General features: G+C 36.0%; 2 protein-coding genes across 3 annotated transcripts in view; one reads left to right on the forward strand and one right to left on the reverse strand.

Moving 5' to 3' along the window:
• esyt2a (extended synaptotagmin-like protein 2a) overlaps nucleotides 1-8,935 on the reverse strand; it is a 46,054-nt gene extending 37,119 nt beyond the window's left edge. For both annotated transcript variants that reach the window (XM_054624215.1, XM_054624209.1), the window contains exons 1-2: nucleotides 8,804-8,935; nucleotides 6,989-7,376 (exon numbers count right to left, since the gene is read on the reverse strand). In XM_054624215.1, coding sequence (XP_054480190.1) covers nucleotides 6,989-7,369 — 381 coding nt within the window. In that variant the 5' untranslated portion in view covers nucleotides 7,370-7,376; nucleotides 8,804-8,935. The remainder of the gene's footprint in view (nucleotides 1-6,988; nucleotides 7,377-8,803) is intronic.
• LOC129116521 (vasoactive intestinal polypeptide receptor 2-like) overlaps nucleotides 8,692-23,622 on the forward strand; it is a 46,066-nt gene continuing 31,135 nt past the window's right edge. The window contains exon 1 of the mRNA XM_054627375.1: nucleotides 8,692-9,050. Coding sequence (XP_054483350.1) covers nucleotides 8,692-9,050 — 359 coding nt within the window. The remainder of the gene's footprint in view (nucleotides 9,051-23,622) is intronic.

The following is a 23,622-nucleotide window of genomic DNA, read 5'->3' on the forward strand; positions in this document are numbered from 1 at the left end:
TCCAAATGTGCTGGAGGAGAAAACACTGAATCCATTCACAAACTGGAGGTTGGAAGCAGGCCTGAGTGGCACAAGACCTTTCTGTTCCTCCACATTGTTTTCATTCTCGGCTGTGGCGCAGAGCCCTGCCCTTTGGCACCATCAAAAGAACTGGGAGGACCCGCCCACGTTGGCCACCTCATACCAGTACACAGAGCGAGGAAGAGAGAAACAGTTACACCGCGGTCGTAGTAACTTTCCATGTCTGTCTTTAAGAAGCCTGATGAGAAAGGTAGACTTCTACAGATCAGGTTGTTTTTACATTTTACCGTCGAGGGAAAAGGTTTAGCCGAGTGTGACTGATCTTTTTTCAGCACCACCCTTCTTGATCTTCATAATTACACCAACCAACACCTACTTACTGCCAGGTTCAGCCCTCTGACTCAAACACAACCATCTGAAGGGTTAAAACCTACACAAACAACTAAATAATCCAGACTTGATACGGTTTTGTTCTGTAGTTTGGTGAAAGATCTGCAGGCCTCAGTATAATAAAGATATTAGTGACAAAACTCAGTCAAAATAATATCAAATATCAAAATAAAAAGGAGATAACAAGTACTGATACAAGCTTAACTGTTAAAGTCAATATCAAGTAAAAATACCAAACTCACGATGGGTTCTTAGTCTTTTTAGACTAAGTAATGGTGTAAATAATGGTGTAAGTAATGGTGTAAATAAACTACATATTATAGTTTGTCAGACAAACCAAACAACCTGAAGACATGTCTTTATACTCAGGATGGGTACCTGTCTGTTTTATGTGTTTGTACATGAAACAATTAGCATATTTATCTTAATACTAATTGGTGTAATGGTGTAAATAATGGTATAAATGATGCAGCCCTACATGACCTGGGGCGTACCTGGGGGATGGGTATGCATTTAAAATAACAATGCTGGCTTTCATTTGTTTGTTTTGGTTTCACCTGATTCACCTTTGACCCACTGTCACTTCTTCTGATTGGTTTAAATGTGATGAGGCAATCAGAATCAATCAAAAGCCAATTGACCAACTCTAATCCTGAGTAAAGTCAACAGCTTGCAGTTGGCTTTAAGTTATTGATATACAAAACATTGTAAACAAGAGATGGGAGTCCTGGTGTCCTAGTGTATTAGGACCCAAAACAAACAACCGCAATATCCATAAAAAAAAATTCCTTACTGATACCAATTCTGATGCCTGAACGTCTATTGGTCGATACCGAGTAGCCTCCCGATACATGTATTTATTGCAAAAAAAAATTTCTATTAAAAAAAACCCACAATTCTAATGGTTACATTTTCATTCAGACATATTCGCTTTAAATTTAAGAAATAATTATTAGCATTAGTAGGTTTAATTATGTATTATAAGCTACTTAGAACTAGTGTTAGGAAGTTCAACAGGTCATAAATCCCTCTCTAGTATCTATTTTATGTTGCCGTAAAAACATCTCCTTCAAACAGCTGGATTTATTCACGCTTCTCCCCAAAAACTGCATTTTACAAGATTACATTTGAACACATCATGATAACGTCATAATCAACCCACGTCCATATACTTATTTTTACTGAATAGAGCTTGAACGCACCATTATGTTACCCAATGCAACCTCTGTTAAAGTTAGCCGTTAGCTCCGCAGAACTAGGTTGCCCGCTGGCTGCTAACAGCTAACGTTAACTAGCTCATCTCCTTTCAATTCCAGTACAGATTTGTTGTTAACGATGTTGCATTAATCGGAGAAAACATAAGATGCACGAGAAGCGTAAATGAGCCGATAAATAATATGCTAACGTGATATCGGATTGGTGCTTCGAGAAACCCTATCTTAAGCCAGGACAAATCCTTGAAACTCCAAAACAAATGTCTAGTCACACTATAGAAAGTCCGTTGTGCTACTGCGACAGATTCCCATCTGAATGACAGCCATACAAAACACTGAAACCCAGAAAACAAGAGCTCAAATAACAGCTGTTGTATTGTGAATTCTTCTACAGGAATGTGGTTTTACGATATAAACCTGTGGCCTACATCCTGCAGCCCCCATATCTTATGTCATGCATTGCTAATCACATTAAGAGCTTTAAAGGTTGCACACAGGGGTCTGGCTCTGCTTATCGTTCTGCTCTGTTCGTCACAAACTTTATGATTTTCCAGCTCATATGGATCAAAGGATTACAGTGCAATCGGGTAATCGTGGATGGACAGACGGAGTTACAGACAGCGTGAAAACAGAGACTGAAACAGTGCTTCTTTCAAAAGCAAATGTCGACCAAAGATAGGAAGATAAATGGAAGAAATGGAAGTAATTAGAATGAAAAATGTTGGGTTGGATGGGTAATGCAAAAGCCCTTTTCTCCCACTTTTTTTACATTCACCATATTTTTAAGTTTTGAAGCCATTTACATTATACTTTCACTCTGAATCCACAGAGCATTGCAGCCTACAGCTAACACAACATTATATGAGTACAGTTTGACGAATAATTCATCTTAACTCAAGGTCAAGTTACTAGCTTCTACTAATCTTCTAATAACCGACTACTATCATTATCTGTTGAGGAAGAAGTGAGATGTGGTGGAAAGTAGGGCTGTAACTATGGGTTTTTTTATTCTCTTGTTGTGGACAAAACAAGACATTTGAGGATATCTTCTTGGGTTGACATACGTCACTATTTTCTGACTTTTAATAGACCAAACAACTAATGGATTTATTAAGTAAAATAATCGACACAAAAACTTGTTTACTTGGCTAATTAAGTAGGAATAATTACACCATTACATTTGGGTTATAACACTTTGTTGGGTGGTAAATACGTTCTTGGTTATCTGTGTGTCCAGTGACTGATGGATGACAAACTTTCTGGTTAGACTCTGCAATAGAACTTTAATTACTCATTAAGATCAGTGAGACAACCAACAACAAAACAATCCTTTTCTGGATGCATCTGCTTGTTTCTGACAGCAGTGAGGCAGTCGTGCGTTGATAAAATTGTACCATCCCCTCAGGCATTCTGGGCCGGTTAACTATGTGCTGCTGCCCACACTGCTGACCAACACCTCATTCTAGGCATATTTGTTCAGAGAGCGAGCTAGGACTTGTTGCTTCGTGATTTAGCAAAAGCCACTGGCTCACATTTCATGCCAGGAACAAAATGTACAAATTATGCATTTCTAAGAAAAGAAATTAAGCAAAAACATTTTAGAAAGAAATAGTCTATTTAACTTTTGTGCTGAAACAATTAAAGTCAATTAGTTGGTTAGCAAACTAAGAGACAATTGAAATCTATGAAGGAAAAAAAAGAACCATATACCCACAGTTTTATATACAAAAAAACTGAATATCTTTGGGTTTTGGGTTGTTGATTGCACAAAAAAAAAGATTTTGAAAGCGTCAACTTGGGCTCTGGAAAATCGCAATTTGCATTTTTATATTTTTTTATAATTTTATAGATTAAATAACACAAACCTCTACACTTAACTTGCCTAAAAAGTACCAAATAAATAAAAAAAATACATTTCACTCAATCAAAAATACCTCTTGGGCTGAGGGCTAAACGTTTGAGTACGCTTGTGGCAGCTTTCCATTCATAGGTAATTACTTCAGCTCATCAAACTTTAAGGCGGAGACATGAGCGGATGTTGTCGTATCAAACAGTGATTAGCATCTCTCAAGTAGGGCTGAAACAATAACCTGCTTATTGATTAATCAATCAACAGAAAAGTTGGGACCATTGGGATTGGGTATTGGACTGGAAAATAATTTTAACACTTTTTAAAGCATTTGAAATGTTTATTTTGGCAATTTTAAAGACTAAATAATTAATTTCACTATTGTACCAGGCAGTAATAATGTTAACACAACCGGGCTCCTCGTTATGATTATCTCGGGATGACTCAGGGACTTTCTTTAAACTTCTAATCATTAGGTTTTGAGGTTAGTGTGACAGAGGTGAAATAGATAAAGTGTCTCCTGTGAAGGACAGACTGACGGCGTCTGAGTGTCCCCCAGGGGTCAAAGTTCACTGCTGATTGTTTATCAGAAGGACCCGTTAATCTTTTTGACATCCTTTCACTTGTTTTCTCAGTTTTTTTTCCCGAACCATGAGCTGTCAATCAGCGTCGTTTTGGTCTGACGTCCCGGCGTCATCGTCCACGTCGCTGGGACACGAAGACAAAAGATAAGCCTGCTGACTCACAAACACAAAACGGACGTGACAGCCGCCCTACGGCGCTGTGCCTCTGCTTACAGCGGGGCTTCTGCTGAGCGCTGTGATTCTCAAGGTCTGTGTGATAATGGTCGTGTTGATGGGGGGGGGTATTGTGTTTTGGGTCCAGCTGGCATCCCTCCATCCACTCAGCTTCTCCCAGCTTTTCTGGCATCATCAGCGAATAATAATAAAAATACTATTGCAGGACGGGAACCTCTTTATGGGACAATAGTGTAGTTTCCCGGCGTGGAAATGGTTCTTAAATACATCAAAAAGATCTTGGGAAAAGACCCAATTAGATAGGATGCGTTAGATCAAGAGTTTAAGTAGTTGTGAATCATAATCTTCTTTAGAAAAATGTTGAAATAACTGATACGGCTTGAACTAAACTCAGCAATTCCAAATCAATAACTCAGTACAATGACTGCACAGACATTTTTTATTGCTAATATTCACTCAGAAGGAGTGCTTTTAAAAGTGCCACCTTATCAAAACACTGAACCGGTTTAAGCAACGAGGTCAACTACTGCAAACTGTACTAAGCAAATATTTATTTAGAAGTAAAAGTAGTTTGAATGTTACTACTAACAAGGTCATACACTCAGTGGCAACTGTATTAGGTAGGTAGATTTTGATTTAATTCAGAGAGAAGCAGACAGAAAGAACTACAACATGTGTTTAGGTGTTTGGATATATCGAGGATGTCAAACTGATCCAGCTGCAAAAAAAAAAAAAAAAAAAGGTAAACAAGATAAAAGATAGAAGCTACAGATTACAGTTTTAAAAGAGAACCACCACTTAACCTGGTGATCTGTAGAAGACAATGGAATTGGGGAACAACACTGTTCCTGTAAAGCCGAGTAGGTCTTCATTCACTGTTCCAATCACTGAAATACATTCAGTAGCTACTAGTGTACGACGATTGCATGAGAGTCTATGGAGCGAAGCTACGCTATGATTGGCCAGGCTGCGTTCAAGGGGCGGGACATAGCGAAGGGGTCATTTGTAATAGGCCTTGATTGTAACAGTGTACATAATAGAAATGGCCACGGTGTGTAAGTCCATAAGCGCAAAGATTAAACAGTTATTTTTCAGTTTTAAAGAAACCTCAATTTCCTTCATTAATATGCACATTTTTGCGGCCATGTATCTAATCAGACCATTGATTCTCTGAGGTTAAACTGCAGTAGAGTAAAGATTTAATAGCTAAAAATCCATCTAAAATAAAAAAAAACCAAATGTCTGGAATGCTGTGTTATCATCTGACCTTCAATGGAAAAGATTTGAGACTTGTAAAGTCAACTTTATTGACATTTTTAGGACTTGTGTATTGTCTCCTCAAACCATAAGCATCCGACCAGATATTACGTGTTCATGGATTTCATGAAGCTTTGAAATCAGAAATAGAATGATCCATTACCCTGCTCTGAAAAAAGCTCTTATTGATATCTTATGGGCCAAAGGAAATCATTTTACAGATGTTACAAGCAAACGTTACTGGCTTTGCTCGAACACATTCGCCCGGTGAGTCATGTTGGGAACTAGTCATCTTGGCAGGATGAGCTCGCCACATGTCGAGAACGGAGAATGAGTAGACGGAGAGACAATGGCAGCTATGTTTAAGGCGTGCGGTCACACTTTCTTATTGTGTCACTGGGTAGTGCACATGAACAGGCAACCACACCAAGAGGACGAACACAGAAAGTGGAAATCAGAGCAGGTTTGATGGCTCTCCTGGTTTTACAGTGCCCGCCTCGGGAGCCCCGAGGGCTCAAGGGCCATATGTAAATTATTCACCAAGGACTCCAACACTGCTTAACAGGATTGAAATGATTACATCCTGGAACTCATGGGCAGATTGTGTGCAGAATGTCTGACCTTTCCAAAGGCTATTCATGAGAAAAGACATTAAAGTTACTATGAGGAACTTTTATTTTGTGGTGATTTTGGCGGTCCCTGTGGACAGAAGTGGTAGTGTTTCTGAGCACCAGTGTCCCTTAAGAAAACCTCAAATGTTAGTCTGAGCTGAAGGAGTTTCTAGTGAACGGCGTACAGTAAATTGTTTCGTCTGATTTTGCGGGAAATCGGATCGGAGTGAAGATTTCGAAATGGCCAATATTCATGCTGATGGTCTTGTTTGCTTATCTAAGTCATAACTAATTAAAAGTTCCTTGTAGTAACTTGAACAAGCCACAAAGTCTTTGTTGTCTTGTGGATTAAAATGGAAGTGTATCAAGAGATGATGCATCTTTTTATCCTCTGGACCATCTCAGAAAGGTCTTGCAGAGACTGTTGCAGATTGTTAATCCATGAGGAATATGGTCTCACATTGCTGCCCATTTTGGAGTCTCTAACTGCCAATAACTGTTCATTTTTTTCCATTTGTTGTCAGCTATGCCGCCCAAAAATAGCTTTTTTTCTCACCAATAAAATAAGTCCAACATCCTATCTTATGAGAAGTTGAGTCATAGTTTTATAAATGTAACGGACAAGTCTTGTGACATGTATTAAAGCAAAAGTTTCCAATGCAGTTTCAACATCTTGCATGGAAATCACTGTGTCTTGGGCTGATCCTTTGATTTGATTGACTCAAAAGGGTGATTGGCAGGCAAACAGTGAGCGTTGACATCCTGTATTTGGTTCTGGCTGGAATAACACCCAACGGAGGGATTGAAGCTCGATACAGAGTCCGAACACAAAGCAATAATGACAAGATGGTGATAGCACCAGGAATGTAATAACGCTGGAGGACTCACCCACGGTGGCAGCTCAGACGTGGGCACGCTCTGCCTCACTGCTTTCTCCTCGTGCTCCAGGAACGCCATGGCACGGTTTATCCTGTAGTCCTTACTGCCGTAGTTCCTCCTCCAATAGAACAACATGGCGAGTCCGATCAGAACCCAGCTGAAGCTAAACTCGAAGTATCCCAGGATGTAAATGGGGAGGATGATGGCGAAAGTCTTGCCGAATTTAATCCACAATTGGCTGACGTCCGTCAGAGACGACTGCGGCTCATCGCCCAGCTCTTCTGGAGACAGAGGCGGGCCCATGGTGGAGCTCACGGGGCTGCTGGGCGCCGCGATGGGTCCGTTCGCCTTCACACCTGGTCCCGCCGAACCTTCCATCCTGTTAGTCATTTCCCACCTGGAAAGAAATTCACAGACGTTTACAGCAAATGTTTGTGTCTTAGAAAGTTGCAGCATCTAACTGAAAGATCTCCACAGGTCAAAGGTCAAACCATTGTGCCACTGTCATGCTCTAGTTATACCCTGGGGACTATAACAACATTAAGCATGACAGAGAATCAACAAGCCAACTATTGAGCCTCGTGAATGCAACATTGAGATTCTGTGTCTTAATGGTTTATTAGATTAAATCTAGAGTTAAAGTTTGAGTGGAAGAAGAAAATTGGAAACAAAGATCTTTCAGGCTCTCTTTGCTCCAAGATTGAATACTTTGAAAAAGATATGATAATTAACAAGCTTAAAACACTATAATATCATTTGTAAGGAAACAAGCCAAGTGATTTTATTATTATAATCTTAATTACAATGTATATAAATATTGGTATATCCAAAGAGGATACTACAGATAAATCAAGTAAATATAAAAAGTTGGTAACATCTAAATAACCAAACCACTCTCCACAATGGTTTATTACATTTAATCTAAGTTTGAGTGGAAAAATGTAAAGAAAATTGAACTTTCAGGCTCTCTTTGCTACTAGATATGATAATAAACAAGCTTAAAACACTATAATATAATTTATAAGGAAACAAGCCAAGTGATCACTGTAAATCTTAACAATATTATTATTATAATGTATTATTGGTGACACATTATTCTGTGTCTTAATGGTTTATTACATTTAATCTAAGTTTGAGTGGAAAAATGTAAAGAAAAGTGTCTTTCAGGCTCTCTTTGCTACTAGATATGATAATAAACAAGCTTAAAACACTATAATATAATTTATAAGGAAACAAGCCAAGTGATCACTGTAAATCTTATTAATATTATTATTATAATGTATATAAATATTGGTGACACATTGATTCTGTGTCTTAATGGAGAGGACGTCATACCAAACTCCATTGGCAGAATGTAAACTTTGTATTTCTTTCACTCCTGGAGACAAAACAAACTTCACCCATTGGATGTCAACACATAATATGAAGCATTTAAAAGCATTCTTCAATTCGGCATATGTACCATATATATACAAATATGCATTTTTGCATAATTTCAACTTTTTGTGAGAAGTTCTTCCACCATGACTGAACCAGTTTATGGCAACGTCAACTATAAAGCGGTCCTAAAAGTAGGATTTCTGCTTAAATAACTGTTGTTCTTTAAGTTTATGTATGCCGAATAAAGCAGGATGTAGTATTTAATCCAAAAATGTATTAAAATATTTGGTATAAATGCGTATTTGTTGATATTTTGGCACATTAACGCTTAAATGCGTGGTTTTCTGAACGCAGTCAGTGGTGACGTTCTAAAAAAAACACCAACGAAGAAGAAACTACGATTTCTTCTTCTACGGTATCCGTCTAAACGCAGCACACACTCACCCGTGTCCCAAAAACAACTAGAAGAGTTCACTCCACGGCATGGCGAGCAGATAAACTCAGACAACCCGCTCTCCCCTTCGGCACATCTGGCTGTGAGGGCGTCCGAGTCCCCTCTCTCCAGAACCAGCCTGCAGGAACCTGTCATCGCGGAGGTTCAGCCTCCGGAGGGGGAGGGAGTTTCAGAAAGCACGAAGTCAGCAGCGGACCCTGGGCGCCATCTTGTGGTGGCAGAATTTGGTCCATTGTGGTATGGATTTATTGTTTTAAAAAAAATAAAAAAAATATATATATATATATATATATATTAAAATGTTAAAAAAAAAAGTTTAAAATATATATATATATATAATATTAATAATATTAATATTACAGTCCAGAATTGGTCCAATGTGACATGGATATATATATATATATATATATATATATTAAAATGTTAAACAATATCATATTAGCGTGAGTTGCCATGGTAACGCGGCTTTAGTTTCTGGGGGGTTATCTTGATTTACCTGGGCGCCATCTTGTGGCGGGAAAAAAAATAAAGAAAATATATATAATATTAATATTACAGTCCAGAATTTGGTCCAATGTGGCATGGATTAACTGCCCTTTATTTAAAAAATATATATATATATATATTAAAATGTTAAACAATATCATATTAGCGTGAGTTGCCATGGTAACAGGCTTTAGTTTCTTGATTTACCTGGGCGCCATCTTGTGGCGGGAAAAAAAAAATATATATATAAATGTAATATTAATAATATTAATATTACAGTCCAGAATTTGGTCCAATGTGGCATGGATTAACTGCCCTTTATTGTTTAAAAAAAAAAATATATTAAAATGTTAAACAATATCATATTAGCGTGAGTTTCCATGGTAACGAGGCTTTGTGGTGGAAAAGTAACCAGAATGGTTGAAGAAAGTTTCACAAATATAAAAAAATGAGGCTTTTACTATGATGTCTACTTTTACAGTTAATTGTTTAATTATACATTTTTATATATTACATTTGATCAGTTTATTGGATGGTAAAAGCTGTCTTCAAACTATCAAAAATAACATATACTGAATCATTGTATCTTTAATTGTATTGTCCTAAAGCAGTCACATTTAAAAACATATATATATTTAAATTTGACTACTTTAGGATGATACAATTATTTGAATATATATATATAATATATATATATATATATATATATATATATATATATATGTATATATATTTAAATTTCTATATTTAAAGTCTAAAAACAGGCCACATAGGAATATGAGACAGGCCTCATGGTAGACTAAGCATTCATAGTCGAATTATAACTTATTTCAAATATTTTGTTCCTATTATTTCCATTTTTGTAGCCGATATATATGTGCTGAAGAATAACTTTAATATGGTTGATAAAATGACTTATTGCATGATATTTATCTGGTCTGGTGATGATATACAACAGATGATTGTCCAACTCCACTCTTCCACCACTCGGACAATCCCTTACAAACGCCATCAGGGATATACAAGCCTTTGACCTTTGACCTTCTCATCCTATTTGTTGCCTAAATCTGCTCCTGACCTCATTGTAATTTAAAGTACATAAGTAACCCAGCCAGGTGTTTAAAGGAAGATAATTTAGTGTGTAAAATCTAAAGAAAACATCATGAAGTGTAATATATATTAATATAGAGCAGTGTTTGGATACAGATTTGGATAGCAGAGTTTGCACGGAGGGCATTTCCCCACTAGATGTCAGGGTAGTGTTTGTTAAATGAGTATAAAATCAACATCACCGACAGCGAATTCAAATCTGAGAACAAAAAGGATAACGAGCACTGACAGATGACATAAAGAGAACTCCTATAAAAAACTATTTACAATCTGAAATTTCCAAGAAAACAACCAAAATAAATCCATCTATAAAAGTTAACAATTAATTATTAAGCTGTCCCTTTTATGTGAAGTGCATTCATGAACAGCAAGCGCAAAAATAATGACTTTTTAAAATAATATTTATATTCATATTCATAATACATTTTTTAAATTTAAAGAAATAAATAAAAAAAATAAATAAAAATAATATTATTATTACTGTTAGAATTAATAATACTATTAATGATAATATTATTAATAATAATAATCATAACAAAATAATGTAAAACAAAAATTAAACACTTTAACTTTGCGTATGCAAGGGCGGGATATGTGTCCTTCCTCTTGATAACCTTTTTATCTTACACTCATCAGAAATATATATACTTTAAATACTTTTTAATTAGCATTAATATACCTTGAATGTATACAATAAGAGGGAAAAGAAGAGGGCTAAAACATATAAAACAACAAAAATAAACTTAAAAAGCCAAATGTGCATGGTACTAAATTATTATAAAATAATGTAAAAGATAAAGAAATAAGAAATATTAAAAAAGGCTGTTTGTCTGTGGTGTTTTTCTTATCTGAGCCCACGTTTCTTTGCTCGCCAACTGTTTGCTCTTTGAGAAAAACTCCTGAAGGGTAAGTCAATTATCTTGGAGTAATGATGATTGGATTCATCAAAGCAGAGACTGTTCACTTTGGGTCAAGAGCATCAGGAGGACAAAGTAATGAGACATGAAGGAGAGCACACTTCTTCACCAAATAAAAAAAAATGACAAGAGATTATCTTGGAGGACAAATCCATCGTATAATACTTTGTTCATTATTTTTTCGCTTCATTTTTACCTCCTCTCTGAAATTGTTCATGAAAGTGAGGAGGAAGAGGAGGATGAGGATGAGGAAGAATTTGGTCCTAATATGAGGGTGGTTGTAGAATAATTTAAAAGCCACAGCGCCGAGGCCTCAAACATCCTCTGACTCCAGACTGTGAAGATGGCTTTTATTTTAAACTCAGGGCCAAAACACATTTAAAGTTCCCTAACAGACACATTTTACAAATGTAAAAAGAATACTCAATAAGAAGTGAAACCTCTAGACCTGAGCAATTTGCTTCTCAAGGCATCTTAGTCTGCAGAGTGAAGCCAAAGAGGAAGTGTCTTAAAGCTGCATTCTCTCTCCTGTCCACCAGGGGGCGACTCCTCTGGTTGTATAGAAGTCTATGAGAAAATGACTCTACTTCTCTCTTGATTTATTCCCTCAGTAAACATTGTAAACATGAGTTTATGGTCTCAATCTCTAGTTTCAAGTCTTCTTCAATACAGCATGATGTTCATTTAGTAAATGATGCTCCATTTACAGTCAAACAGACCATAAAGCAGGGGATGCTTTAGGGCGGGGCTACTGTGATTGACAGGTCTCTAGCAGAGACGTATACAGCGTCTCGAAAAATGTTTATTTTAGAAAAAGTCTGCATTCTACAGCATCTACTATGTGAACTTTGATAATCTTAATAGAAAGGAGGAGGTGGGTTTGCAGCGGTGACGTGTTTCCAGTCTTCTCTTCACACCGACATGTCACCAATGTCTGGTTTCAGATATTAAACCTTCTGCGCTGTTGTGAATAATAAGAAAATCAAAACCAGATGACGTGCTCAATACCCAGTAAACCTACACTCTAAGCTAATATTTAAAAGCTTAATGTCCCTATTTTATTCATGCACTAGTGTACAACCATGCTTATCAATCCTATTTCTTGTTTTAATTCTTCTTCTGCCTCTTGCTACATACGATCTGAAAGATGTTGATATTTCAAAAACACTTGAAACTTTTTCAAGGTTGTGTGTGCTGTTTGCACTTCTGGGGTTATAAATATTTCAGGCCTTCACATATTTGTTTATAATTCATCTAACCAGGAATTTATCTTTCAAATAAAAGTTTTTTAGTTAAGTGTGTTCATACTGCTATTTGTGGGGTGAATTATTTCATAATTAATTCAAGGAAATATCTTCATTTTAAACAACCAGAGTTACATGGAGGGGCCCTGGCACACTAGGGAGTGGAACACATTTTTTTAAATTATTATTTTCATGTATAAGTGATAAAAAATGAAGTTCATTATTTAATTAAAGAAAGGGGTAGAAGCATGTAAGTGTTTACTTCTGCCTGCTCATTTCTGGACATATTCATCTATTAGAATTTGCTGTATGTTTCCTTTAACTTGGTCATTCTGTTTTCTTATTATTTGTTATATGTTCAACTTAATCTGCCGGTTTAACTGCTTGGTGTTTAAATCTGGAAGAACAATGTGCAGACTGAATGACGTAGAAAACGAGTTTCATTTTAATATGCTTTTTTTCTGTTATTTGAGAGAATGTAGACGTACTTACAATGTTAGTTTCTTCAAAACAATCTCGTGGCACGGACGTTGTACTTTGCTGTTCTGGAGCTTTTGATCCCATCACATGGTCTTCCTCAGCAGATGTCATATTCTCGTCCATGTTGGCTAAAAAGGGAAATCAGTGCAATACAAACACATTTGTCCACTAAGTGCCTCTGCTGGAATAATAATTAGTGAAGTGAGATGAGATAAAAGGGTAATTAATCCTGTTTTTTTTAAGTAGTGGCTCTGTTATGTGTCTATATCAGATAAAGTCTGTTATAATCAAATATTTTATGACAAGCTAAACTTTTTGAGACTTCTTGAGACACCTTTGTCCCAAGAAAACCTTTGTGCTGGAGACGATTAAAATACATCTTAAATTAGAAATAGATATAGAAAAGAATTAACCACATGATACTGTCTTTCCCTCATCTGGATCAGGATGGGTGCTCTGAGTATTTTTTCAAAACCATCTGTTTAAATCGGGTTTATACACAAACCATAAAACACTGGAGGCGTTTGGATTTACGTTGTTTCTGTCTGCGCGGTTTAAAGCCGGTGTTGATACTTTGGCCCACAGCAGGGCAGCCGACGGTCTCTGTCTTTGTGTAAATATGTGCCACTTCATCCTCGCTCTGCTCTCACCAGTTTACTGTAACCAAGACAGAAACCATGCACACATCTGGGAATGTGTGTGTGTGTGCATTTATAAGAGGAGAGACGGGTGCATGTGTTTCTTTTACCCCACTGAGTCAAGAAGTTTCCACTCTGGGTTTGAGGCAACGTCTTTGTTGATGACCTGACGTATATTTCATCCGGAGAGTTCATTGACCTTTACTTCATATTCAAAGACACAGATTTTTAATTATAGTTGAAGTTCTGAAAACTGGATTTCAGCTCTGCTCTGATTGTTTATTCGCATCTTGCTTTTATCGATACACCATTCCCACCTCAGCAAGATGTAAAAACATTTTTTTCTGTGTCACCATTCTGATTTTTTACATGTTGGATGGAACCCAAACTTACACCATTTTTCACCATTATAAGTGTACATATTCAGTATTTTAACACACAGAAAATCTGCCAAAAACAGTGGACCAGTATGACAGTCCAGTATGCCTCTGTTTTTTTTTTTTCGTGCTGGAAAACATTATTATAAAACAGTGAAAATGCTACATGGTTACTTCTGAGTTTTTGTGATTGTTGAACTGCCTAAAGACTAATCAAGATGGTTTTGATTACTTTTATTTCGCTTCTGTCGAGTTTGAATGAATTATTTTTCCGCGAGGTAAAATTTCTGTTTCTGTCAATGGAGTCTGGTGGCTATAATGGCTGTTTTCCTTGACTTCTAACTTGGTAAATAAAGAGTTAATTACAACCAAACCATAGTTAGTGATTGTTTGAACTGTGGAAAGACTAACCAAGATGTTTTTGATTACTTTTATTTTGCTTCTGTCGAGTTTGAATGAAGTGTGTTTTGGCGAGGTAAAAGTTTTGTTTCTGTCAATGGAGTCTGGTGGCTTTGATGAGCGCATGTAACGGCTGTTTTCTTTCATGTCTAACTCTGTGGGTTATGGGTTTATTTTGACCAAACGCGGTTTGGGGATTGTTGGAAATGTAGAAAGATTAACCAAGATGTTTCTGATTACATTTATTTTGTTTCTGATGAGTTTAAATGAATTGTGTTTCGATGATCAGCTGGGTAAAATTATTGTTTCTGTCAATGGAGTCCAGTGACTTTGAGAAGATCATATTAATTGTATGTGTTGTACCTTAATAAATTACAATATTTGTCCAAATCCCTGTTGATTTTATTTACTATATATTCACTTTAATGCGTGTTACATAGCGTTGCACCGGAAAAAAAGGTGAGAAAATTAGCTTGTCCACCCAGGAATGAATGCCGATTCTAACATTTCCCACTAAAAACAAAAGCTAGATGATATTGGATATATTATTGTGTACCGGGAAAAGGGGCTTTCATGACTCAGGTGAAAAGTTAAAGTCATCCTCTGCCATGGGAACCAAACACCCAGAGGAATGCAACTTCAAAGCTGTCACCACAAATATGTAAGAAACAGTTTTTTATCCTCTTTTGAAAAATGAACAGAACTTTATTTCTCATTTTCTCCCTAAAAAGTAAAAAAGACTTAAAATATTAGTTTTATCCCAGGTTACAGGTCTGTTAAAGGCTTTGGACTCAGACTTCACAGACTTTATTTCACCCAGTTCGACCCAGAGCCCTGTTGTCTCACTCAGCCTTCATCTATTGTGGGGGAAACATGCAACACAGGGCCTCTGTTTAGCTCTGATTGTCTGGACAGAAGAAAAAAACTGTGGTGGATGAAAAGAGGTCTGGAGGGTAATTAAAGAAGTAGATAAACTGTGAACTGCAGGCGGTGAGAATCATTGGCCAATTAAATACATACGTGAACATGAAGCAGGGATGTTTTTCAAAAGAAAAAACCAACATGGAATGGTTTAAGAAAGGGATAAGGAAGGTTATAGAGCTGCACTTGTTCTTCAGAAGGAGTCCATGGTGGATGGTTGGACAAACAAAGTATTGCAAACCGAAGACAGCTGTTTGCATTCCATCTCTGAATTAAAAGTGTTTTTTAACAATGACTATGATCTGCCTTTAACCATAACCATGCAGATTTTGCCATATTTTGCCACGATAACAATTCTTCTTTCAAACTAGTGCAAAGAAAACATCCAAAATACACATTTAGTTGTTTATTTTACTACTTTGTCTTACTGCGCCTGTAGATTTCCTCTCAATTCACCAAAAGTTACCATTACATAATGCCTCATTTGCATATTTACATATAAGATTGCAAACAACTTGTGATACAAAAGATGATTGCCTTAATGTGTTTAATGAACTGGGGAAGTTTCATGATGATATATATTATTATTACTGTTTTACCTTATTCACCTGTGGTGTCTTGAAAATGTTTGTTATTTTACAAATCAGCTTTAAAATGAGTTTTTTCTTAGACTCTGAGCCAGAAATCTTCACTTCACTTCCACCAAACGGTCCAGTTTCATTCCTATTTATATTCTGTAAATATAGATTTTTTTTCACCAAAGCAGTGAAATGAAAATGGATCTATCAGATCAATGTGAGTTATAAAAGACACAAAATTGTCTACACTCACAAAACTGATTGTGCAGTTGGACAAAGATATATTACTGAATTGTTGCACAGTGGTATTATTAGTTCCAGACCTATTTGATGGTCCACATTGTAAGAAAAAAGGCTGTGGTTTGAATTGTAGGTTTGTGTCTTTTTTTACTTGATTTTAAAACTGTTTCCCGCACAGTCATTGTCAATTGTTCTGCGGAGAGATTACTCCCAAAGCAATCTCCAGAGCTGGTGAGTCATTTTTTTAAGACAACTTTGAGACGTTTGAATGACAGAAGACGTTTTTTAATGTCTGAACGTCTTGTTTTTCTACAATTTCTCTAAACAACAAAAGTTGTTCTAACTGCAAAGTTGTTTTGATCATTCAAGTGAGACTACTTCACTTTTAAAACCTTTTTCGGATGAAAAGTTGAATTCATCGCTCCTCAGTACGCTTTAAGATGCTGGTCTGGTATGACCGAATCACTTTGCTCGCTTTGTACAACACAATAAACATATAGACATGTTATTGTGTATAATATAATGAAATCATACTATATTAGCAAACATTAAAGTTTATTTGTATGGGATCTTTAACACACAAAGCTCAACAAGCTTTACATCATACTATACATTACAGGACATTTAAAACATTTGGACTTGAAATGAAAAGGTGGCAAAGACAAACATTAATGTGCAAAAAAAAGAGATGAAAAATGTGAATAGAGATAAAAAAACAAAGACACACAGTTAACATTTAATGCTGCAGTGCTCTATGACCTGAGTCAATGTATATATATTATACTGCTACTGTATGTATACAAAAAACATATATAGGCTACAAAAATGGAAATAATAGGAACAAAATATTTGAAATAAGTTATAATTCGACTATGAATGCTTAGTCTACCATGAGGCCTGTCTCATATTCCTATGTGGCCTGTTTTTAGACTTTAAATATAGAAATTTAAATATATGTACATATATATATATTCAAATAATTGTATTGTCCTAAAGTAGTCAAATTTATATATACAGTACCAGTCAAAAGTTTGGACACACCTTCTCATTCAATGGTTTTTCTTTATTTTTATTTTTATTTTTTCTACATTGTAGATTAATATTGAAGACATCCAAACTATGAAGGAACACATATGGAATTATGTGGTAAACAAACAAATGCTCAACAAACCAGAATATGTTTTATATTTTAGATTCTTCAAAGTAGTTGAATGAGAAGGTGTGTCCAAACTTTTGACTGCTACTGTATATGATACTAGATTAAGTCTATTGTATTTTTATATAAATATATATATATATGCTATCATTATTTTATTTTGAAATCCAGTGCTGGAAGTCTGTCTTCAGCTTATCACAGTGTATTGACAGTGTGAAAGAGGCTGCGGGTCACTGGTCCTTCTCCTCATTCAGCTCAGTGGAGGTGATCAGTGTGGATACAGAACATCACCAGCTTCTTCTTTTTTTTTTTTTTAAATCCACATTAATGGAATTAAAACAACATTCAGATCCTTTTCAAAGGAATTAAAGAAGACTTAATTGGAGTTTAAATGATTCCTGATTTTTTTTTTTTTTTTTATTCTTAACCTGCGTCTCCATCGTTTCTTCTTCCTGAGGAGTGAAGATGAAAAGTTTACTCTTCGTCACCTTTTGTTTCTCGACGTGTCCGCTCAAGGTGAGTCCCTTTATCTACATCTATATTAATTATAAAGCTCAGATTATCACTTAAGACACATATACAAGGTTATGGAGAGCATTATGAAATATAAAATGAATATTGCTTATAATATTCTAAATATCTTCTGATATATTTGAAATATTCCTACAATAAGAATGTGGAGAAGACTAAGCCCTTTGATTGTGATGATTAACTACACATTAACTATTATTTTCATCATTATCAATTACTCATTATATTCTCTGAAGGTGACATTTTCAAATTGTGTGAGTCATTTTTTTAAAGCAAAAATGCCCTAAATTCTGGTTTCTATTTGAATATTTGCTGTTATTCTCTGTCTATATTAAAGTAATAATCTCAAAGGATTTTAATTTAAATATTTAACACAATAGTTTTAGAGGTTATTGCTCACTTAAGTAAAGATTTGCCTTTGCAGTATTACAAACTATGTGTCTGCAGCAACATTCTAATTTTTTTTTTACAATCTCTGCCAGCAATGCGAGTAAACGGTTAGTAACTCCGAAGAAACTAAGAAATTAGCGACGGACTACAGACGATGAAACTTCTAAAAGAACTACAAATCCAAAGAAAAGGGAAACAAATTCAATGTTCAGGCAAGAAGTGTCTTAAAGCTGCATTCTCTCTAGTGTCCACCAGGGGGCGACTCCTCTGGTTGTATAGAAGTCTATGAGAAAATGACTCTACTTCTCTCTTGATTTATTCCCTCAGTAAACATTGTAAACATGAGTTTATGGTCTCAATCTCTAGTTTCAAGTCTTCTTCAATACAGCATGATGTTCATTTAGTAAATGATGCTCCATTTAGAGTCAAACAGACCATAAAGCAGGGTATGTCATACAAAACCACTAAATATTCATATTTGCAACCAGAGAATAATTGGGCGTGTTTGTCTAATAAAAATGGCTTAAATGAAACACTGATTTTGATGATCATCAATCATGGAATAATTGATTCTTCACTAATCAGTCGAAGTACCAGGAATGCTTGATTGAGTTTATTTATTTTTTGTCTAAAATGGTTTTATCAAAATCCTACTGCGCTGGAAAAAATCATCAGTAAGACCCAGCAACAATTTTAATAATTGATAAATTGTTTTTAAGCCTTTTTTTTAAGTGTTAAGCCAAACATTGTCCATATTCCTGCTTCTTAAATGTGAGCTTTTACAGCTTTTTTCTTACTTATTTGATCATAATTTTAATATCTGTAAATATCTCCTTAGGCTCTGAAAACCCTTATTTTCAAACATCTTACTGACAAAATGTTTAATTTGTTAATTGTGACAATATTTAGCAGATTATGAGATAATTAATTCGCTTTTTTTAGTTTCCTCCCAGCATTCCTCTCTTTGCATTAATTAAGATATTTCCTCTCGTGGAGCCGTCCGGCAGCCATTATCTCACTTTCCTCTTCCCCCAGCGTTGAACCACCTCTCAGGGTAAACAGAGCTCTCTTCCCATAATCCTCCTCTGACTAAAAGCAGACCGGCCTGTCAAAATGTTCACATCACCCAAAACAAATGTGAGGGTTTAATTATCTAACGGAGGAACACTGCCACCTAAAGTACACAAAACCCTGCTCACAGACGCACAGATTAGTTCACCCATCACTCCTCTCTCTTCACCACTTATATTATGGGAGGAAGAAAGTGTGTGTGTTGCTCAAGGGCACTTAAGAAGGATGGATGGTTATCAAACTGGAGCATTGGATTCAGTTTGGCTTTAACTTAGGACATATTGTTGCTTATTATTCCTTTATACTCCTTCCTTTGTTTTTAATAACACAATAAAGTCAGTGGAGTTTGGTGTAAATGTTTGATAAGCTTTCCAAAAGTAAAAAAAAATGAACAATAGAGTCTGGATCCGTGCAGTGAGATTCTTGTTTTAAGTTCTGCACTAATTCGACATATTGCAAGATATGATTATGAATCACTATTTCGTTATATTCACATTTTTTTGCACCATAAACAGTTGATAAATTGAATTTCCAGAACATTCACAATGTCAGAATACACATTTGGTAGATGTTGGAGTTCTTTGGGAACATCACAAAGTCATTTTCACTCATGTATTTACTTCCATGATTTGCAGTATGAAAAACTTGCAGTTGAGCTTTCTGGTCTTGGTCGCCATTTTCCGACTGAACAAATAAAGAAGATAAAAGATGTGTGTGGAATTTGAAAAAGTTAACTGCAAAAATGTGAAATGTGAAAGTCTTCTTTCTATATAAGGTTCTGAAAAGCATACGAGCCTTAAACCTGCATTCCCTCTCCTGTCCACCAGGGGGCGACTCCTCTGGTTGTATAGAAGTCTATGAGAAAATGACTCTACTTCTCTCTTGATTTATTCCCTCAGTAAACATTGTAAACATGAGTTTATGGTCTCAATCTCTAGTTTCAAGTCTTCTTCAATACAGCATGATGTTCATTTAGTAAATGATGCTCCATTTAGAGTCAAACAGACCATAAAGCAGGGGATGCTTTAGGGCGGGGCTACACACTGATTGACAGGTCTGGTTGTTGTCCATGTTTCTGTCTTACAACTTCAACCCTTTCATCGTGTGTTGTCACTTCATGAAAGGTCATTTTTGACATTTTGGTCGTCTAAAATGATCATTCAGCGTTCAGTTGTTCTTAGCTCCACCCAATCGTGTCTTCTTGTTGTTTTTAATGTATTGTTATTATAAATCATATCTTGTAAAATTGCTTTTTCAACAGTATTTCATACCATATGAATTTTCTTTTTATTCGTTATAGTATTGTGATTTTTAAAAAAATATTATATAGGTGGAGGCTTCAAATAAGCCCAGTGGGCTTTCTGCCTCTTCCTGCACTGTAATATCATTTATCAATGTTATGTTTTTTATATTTTTCAATTGTGCAAATAAACTAAACTAAACTAAACTAAACTAAACTAAACTAAACTAAACTAAACAGTGCAATGGGCGTAGTTTAAAAATGTAGTTTATTGACCACCATTCCTGTCTTGGTTCGTTTTGTTGAATCGGATTTTGTTCGTTGGTCATTTTGACTGCGATGAAGACACACTTAGTCTGTTTAAACCAATTAAAAGCTGCAAATCATCCAGACGACTGCAGTCGCTTCCTTTTCTCCCCCTGGACATTCTGCTTGTGTGTCTGAGGAGTGAGAACGGCTGCTGTTATGTAACGTTTGGTCTCCAGCAGTGGAGAAAGCACTCGTAGAGGTGGTGGGGATGTTCCACATTAGTGGAGAGAAAACTATGACGTCACCTACACAGAGTTCTTCCAGTATGCCTGTAGCGTGATATTAAATCAGACTTTATCCATATTCACCCTGTTGTACTGAAACATTTTCAATGGATTTTTCAATTGACAGAAAAGTGACAAAAATGATGAACAATTAAGCTTTTGAAATGTGAAGAATTGCTGCTTTTTTTAAATTTGATATTTATGTAAATTGAATCAAAATGAAGAAATTTGAAGATTATGATGTTTTTTTCCCCAATTTTTTTGTTTGAATTTTATAGGCTTAATTATTAATAGAAAAATAAACAAAATATATATTAACCAAACAAGAAATACTATAAGTTGCAGCCCTAAATAAGGGTTGCTTTTACAACTCTAATTACGCAGGACTTCAAACCAGGAGACAACGTCTTTACTAAAGTAACCGCTTCCATAGTTATTTTAACCCAAACAATAATTTACTTGTCACATAACTTCCGTACTTAAGTAACGCCACTATCGTAATTATTTTAACCCAAACTTTGACTTATTGGTCACGTAACTTCCGTACTTTATGTGACGCCACTTCTGTTGTTATTTTAACCCAAACGTTGAGTTATTTGCTAAGAAACTTTCGTACAAAAGTTACACCACTTCCGAAGGTATGTTTAAATGTTGACTTAACTGTCTCTTAACTTCAGTACTTAAGTAATGCCATTCCCACAGTTATTTCAACCCAAACTTTTAATTATTTTTCACATAACTTCCTCAGTTATTTTAACCCAAATGTCAATTTATGAGTCACGGAACTTCCGTATTCCATATTTTAAATCAAACGTTGACTTATTTGTCACGTAACTCCGTACTTAATAAACACCACTTCCGTTGTTATTTTTTACACAAACATGGATTGACAGTCATACTTTACGAAACCCCATTTCCAGAGTTGTTTTTACCCAAACGTTGACTTATTCGTCACATAACGTCTCTTCATAAATAACGTCACCCCCACAGTTATTTCAACCCAAACCACGATCTTTTCCCAAACCAAACCTTTTGTTGACTCAAGATGTCGTACGAACCGTTTGTATGAGGATACGTTGAATAAACACCCACTAAAGATGTGGGTTTAAAGGTTAACTAAGGGTTAAAAAGGATAAGCCAATACTCGCCTCTATCCTGGCTGTGTTCCTAAACTCACCCCCGTATATGTTGCAGTCTGTGCTTGTTCTGTGCAGCCTTCAGTGCACCAGAGGACAGCAGGGACTCAGGTGTGAATGAGGCTTCCGGCCACAGAGGTATATTAAGCTCATCTGTCTGAACACGGGCTGCAGTGGATTTAAAACTCTAACTCAGTTATTGGGAACGGGTGTGAGGCAGAAACAGCTGGGTTAGTGTTGAAAACGCTCTGACTCCAGGTCATCTGTGTGGATTTAACCTGAGAACAGAAAGTAACGGATATACACGTCTGCTAAAAATGTGTTTTCATTCAGAAGAGAAGAAAATAAATCCTTCCCCCTCATCATTTGTGTGCTTTTAAAGTGTTGATTCACTGCAGAGATTCACTAAAAGTAAGGAAATGCAGTGTAAATGCAATATGTAGACATAATACTTAACGCTTTATGGTGATGCAACGTTGGCAATTTAAAGTACAATGACATACTACTAGAAAACTTTTAAGAGCTGCTAAATAAACAGTACAACAGACTATTGAGAGGGGAGTATTCCACAGCACAAAGGGTTGATTATCGCTCTTTGAATTATGAGCTTTTCAAACAACGAAACTTTAACATTTGTGTAACTTAATGAGAGTTCAGAGCACCTCGATTTGCCGTTTGTGTGATTTCATGAAGAAAACTAGTCCAGTGTCCCATTTCTGCCGGAGAATCAACACCATGCATGTCATTCATGAGCTGCACCACACAGAAGCAAAACAGGACTAAATTAAGCTTATTAAATGTGAATTAAAAGGCAGTGGGTCACGTCAAGTCAATATCACAAATGTTCCATAAGGGGCTTTACAATCTGTCCTTTGTGTCTTGATTTGCAAACAGAAAAAAAACTTTTACGAGTGAAATATTGAAAGCAGCTGAGGAGGAATCTCTCTCCCAGGATGGACGGAGGCAACATTTAACAACAAGTAAAAAGTAAATCAATTCAAATAACGAAGTACGACCGTTGCCATGGTAACCAACATACAAATAAGTATTCAAATGCATCTTTTTTCTGTTATTTATATAGGCTAGGCATAACCCCCAAATATCTTAAATAGCACATGGATTACGGAATATTAATCCCACATTCTTCATTATGCCCGAACATGAATTATTATGAGTTATTCTCAGACGGATGGTGCTGGTTGTTGTGTGGAAAGGGTGTGTGTGTTTGTGTGTGTTTGTGTGTGTGTGTGTGTGTGTGTGTGTGTGTGTGTGTGTGTGTGTGTGTGTGTGTGTGTGTGTGTGTGTGTGTGTGTGTGTGTGTGTGTGTGTGTGTGTGTGTGTGTGTGTGTGTGTGTGTGTGTG

This window comes from Anoplopoma fimbria, chromosome 3, assembly GCF_027596085.1.
Source record: "Anoplopoma fimbria isolate UVic2021 breed Golden Eagle Sablefish chromosome 3, Afim_UVic_2022, whole genome shotgun sequence".
In the NCBI taxonomy this organism is placed as follows: Eukaryota; Metazoa; Chordata; class Actinopteri; order Perciformes; family Anoplopomatidae; genus Anoplopoma; species Anoplopoma fimbria.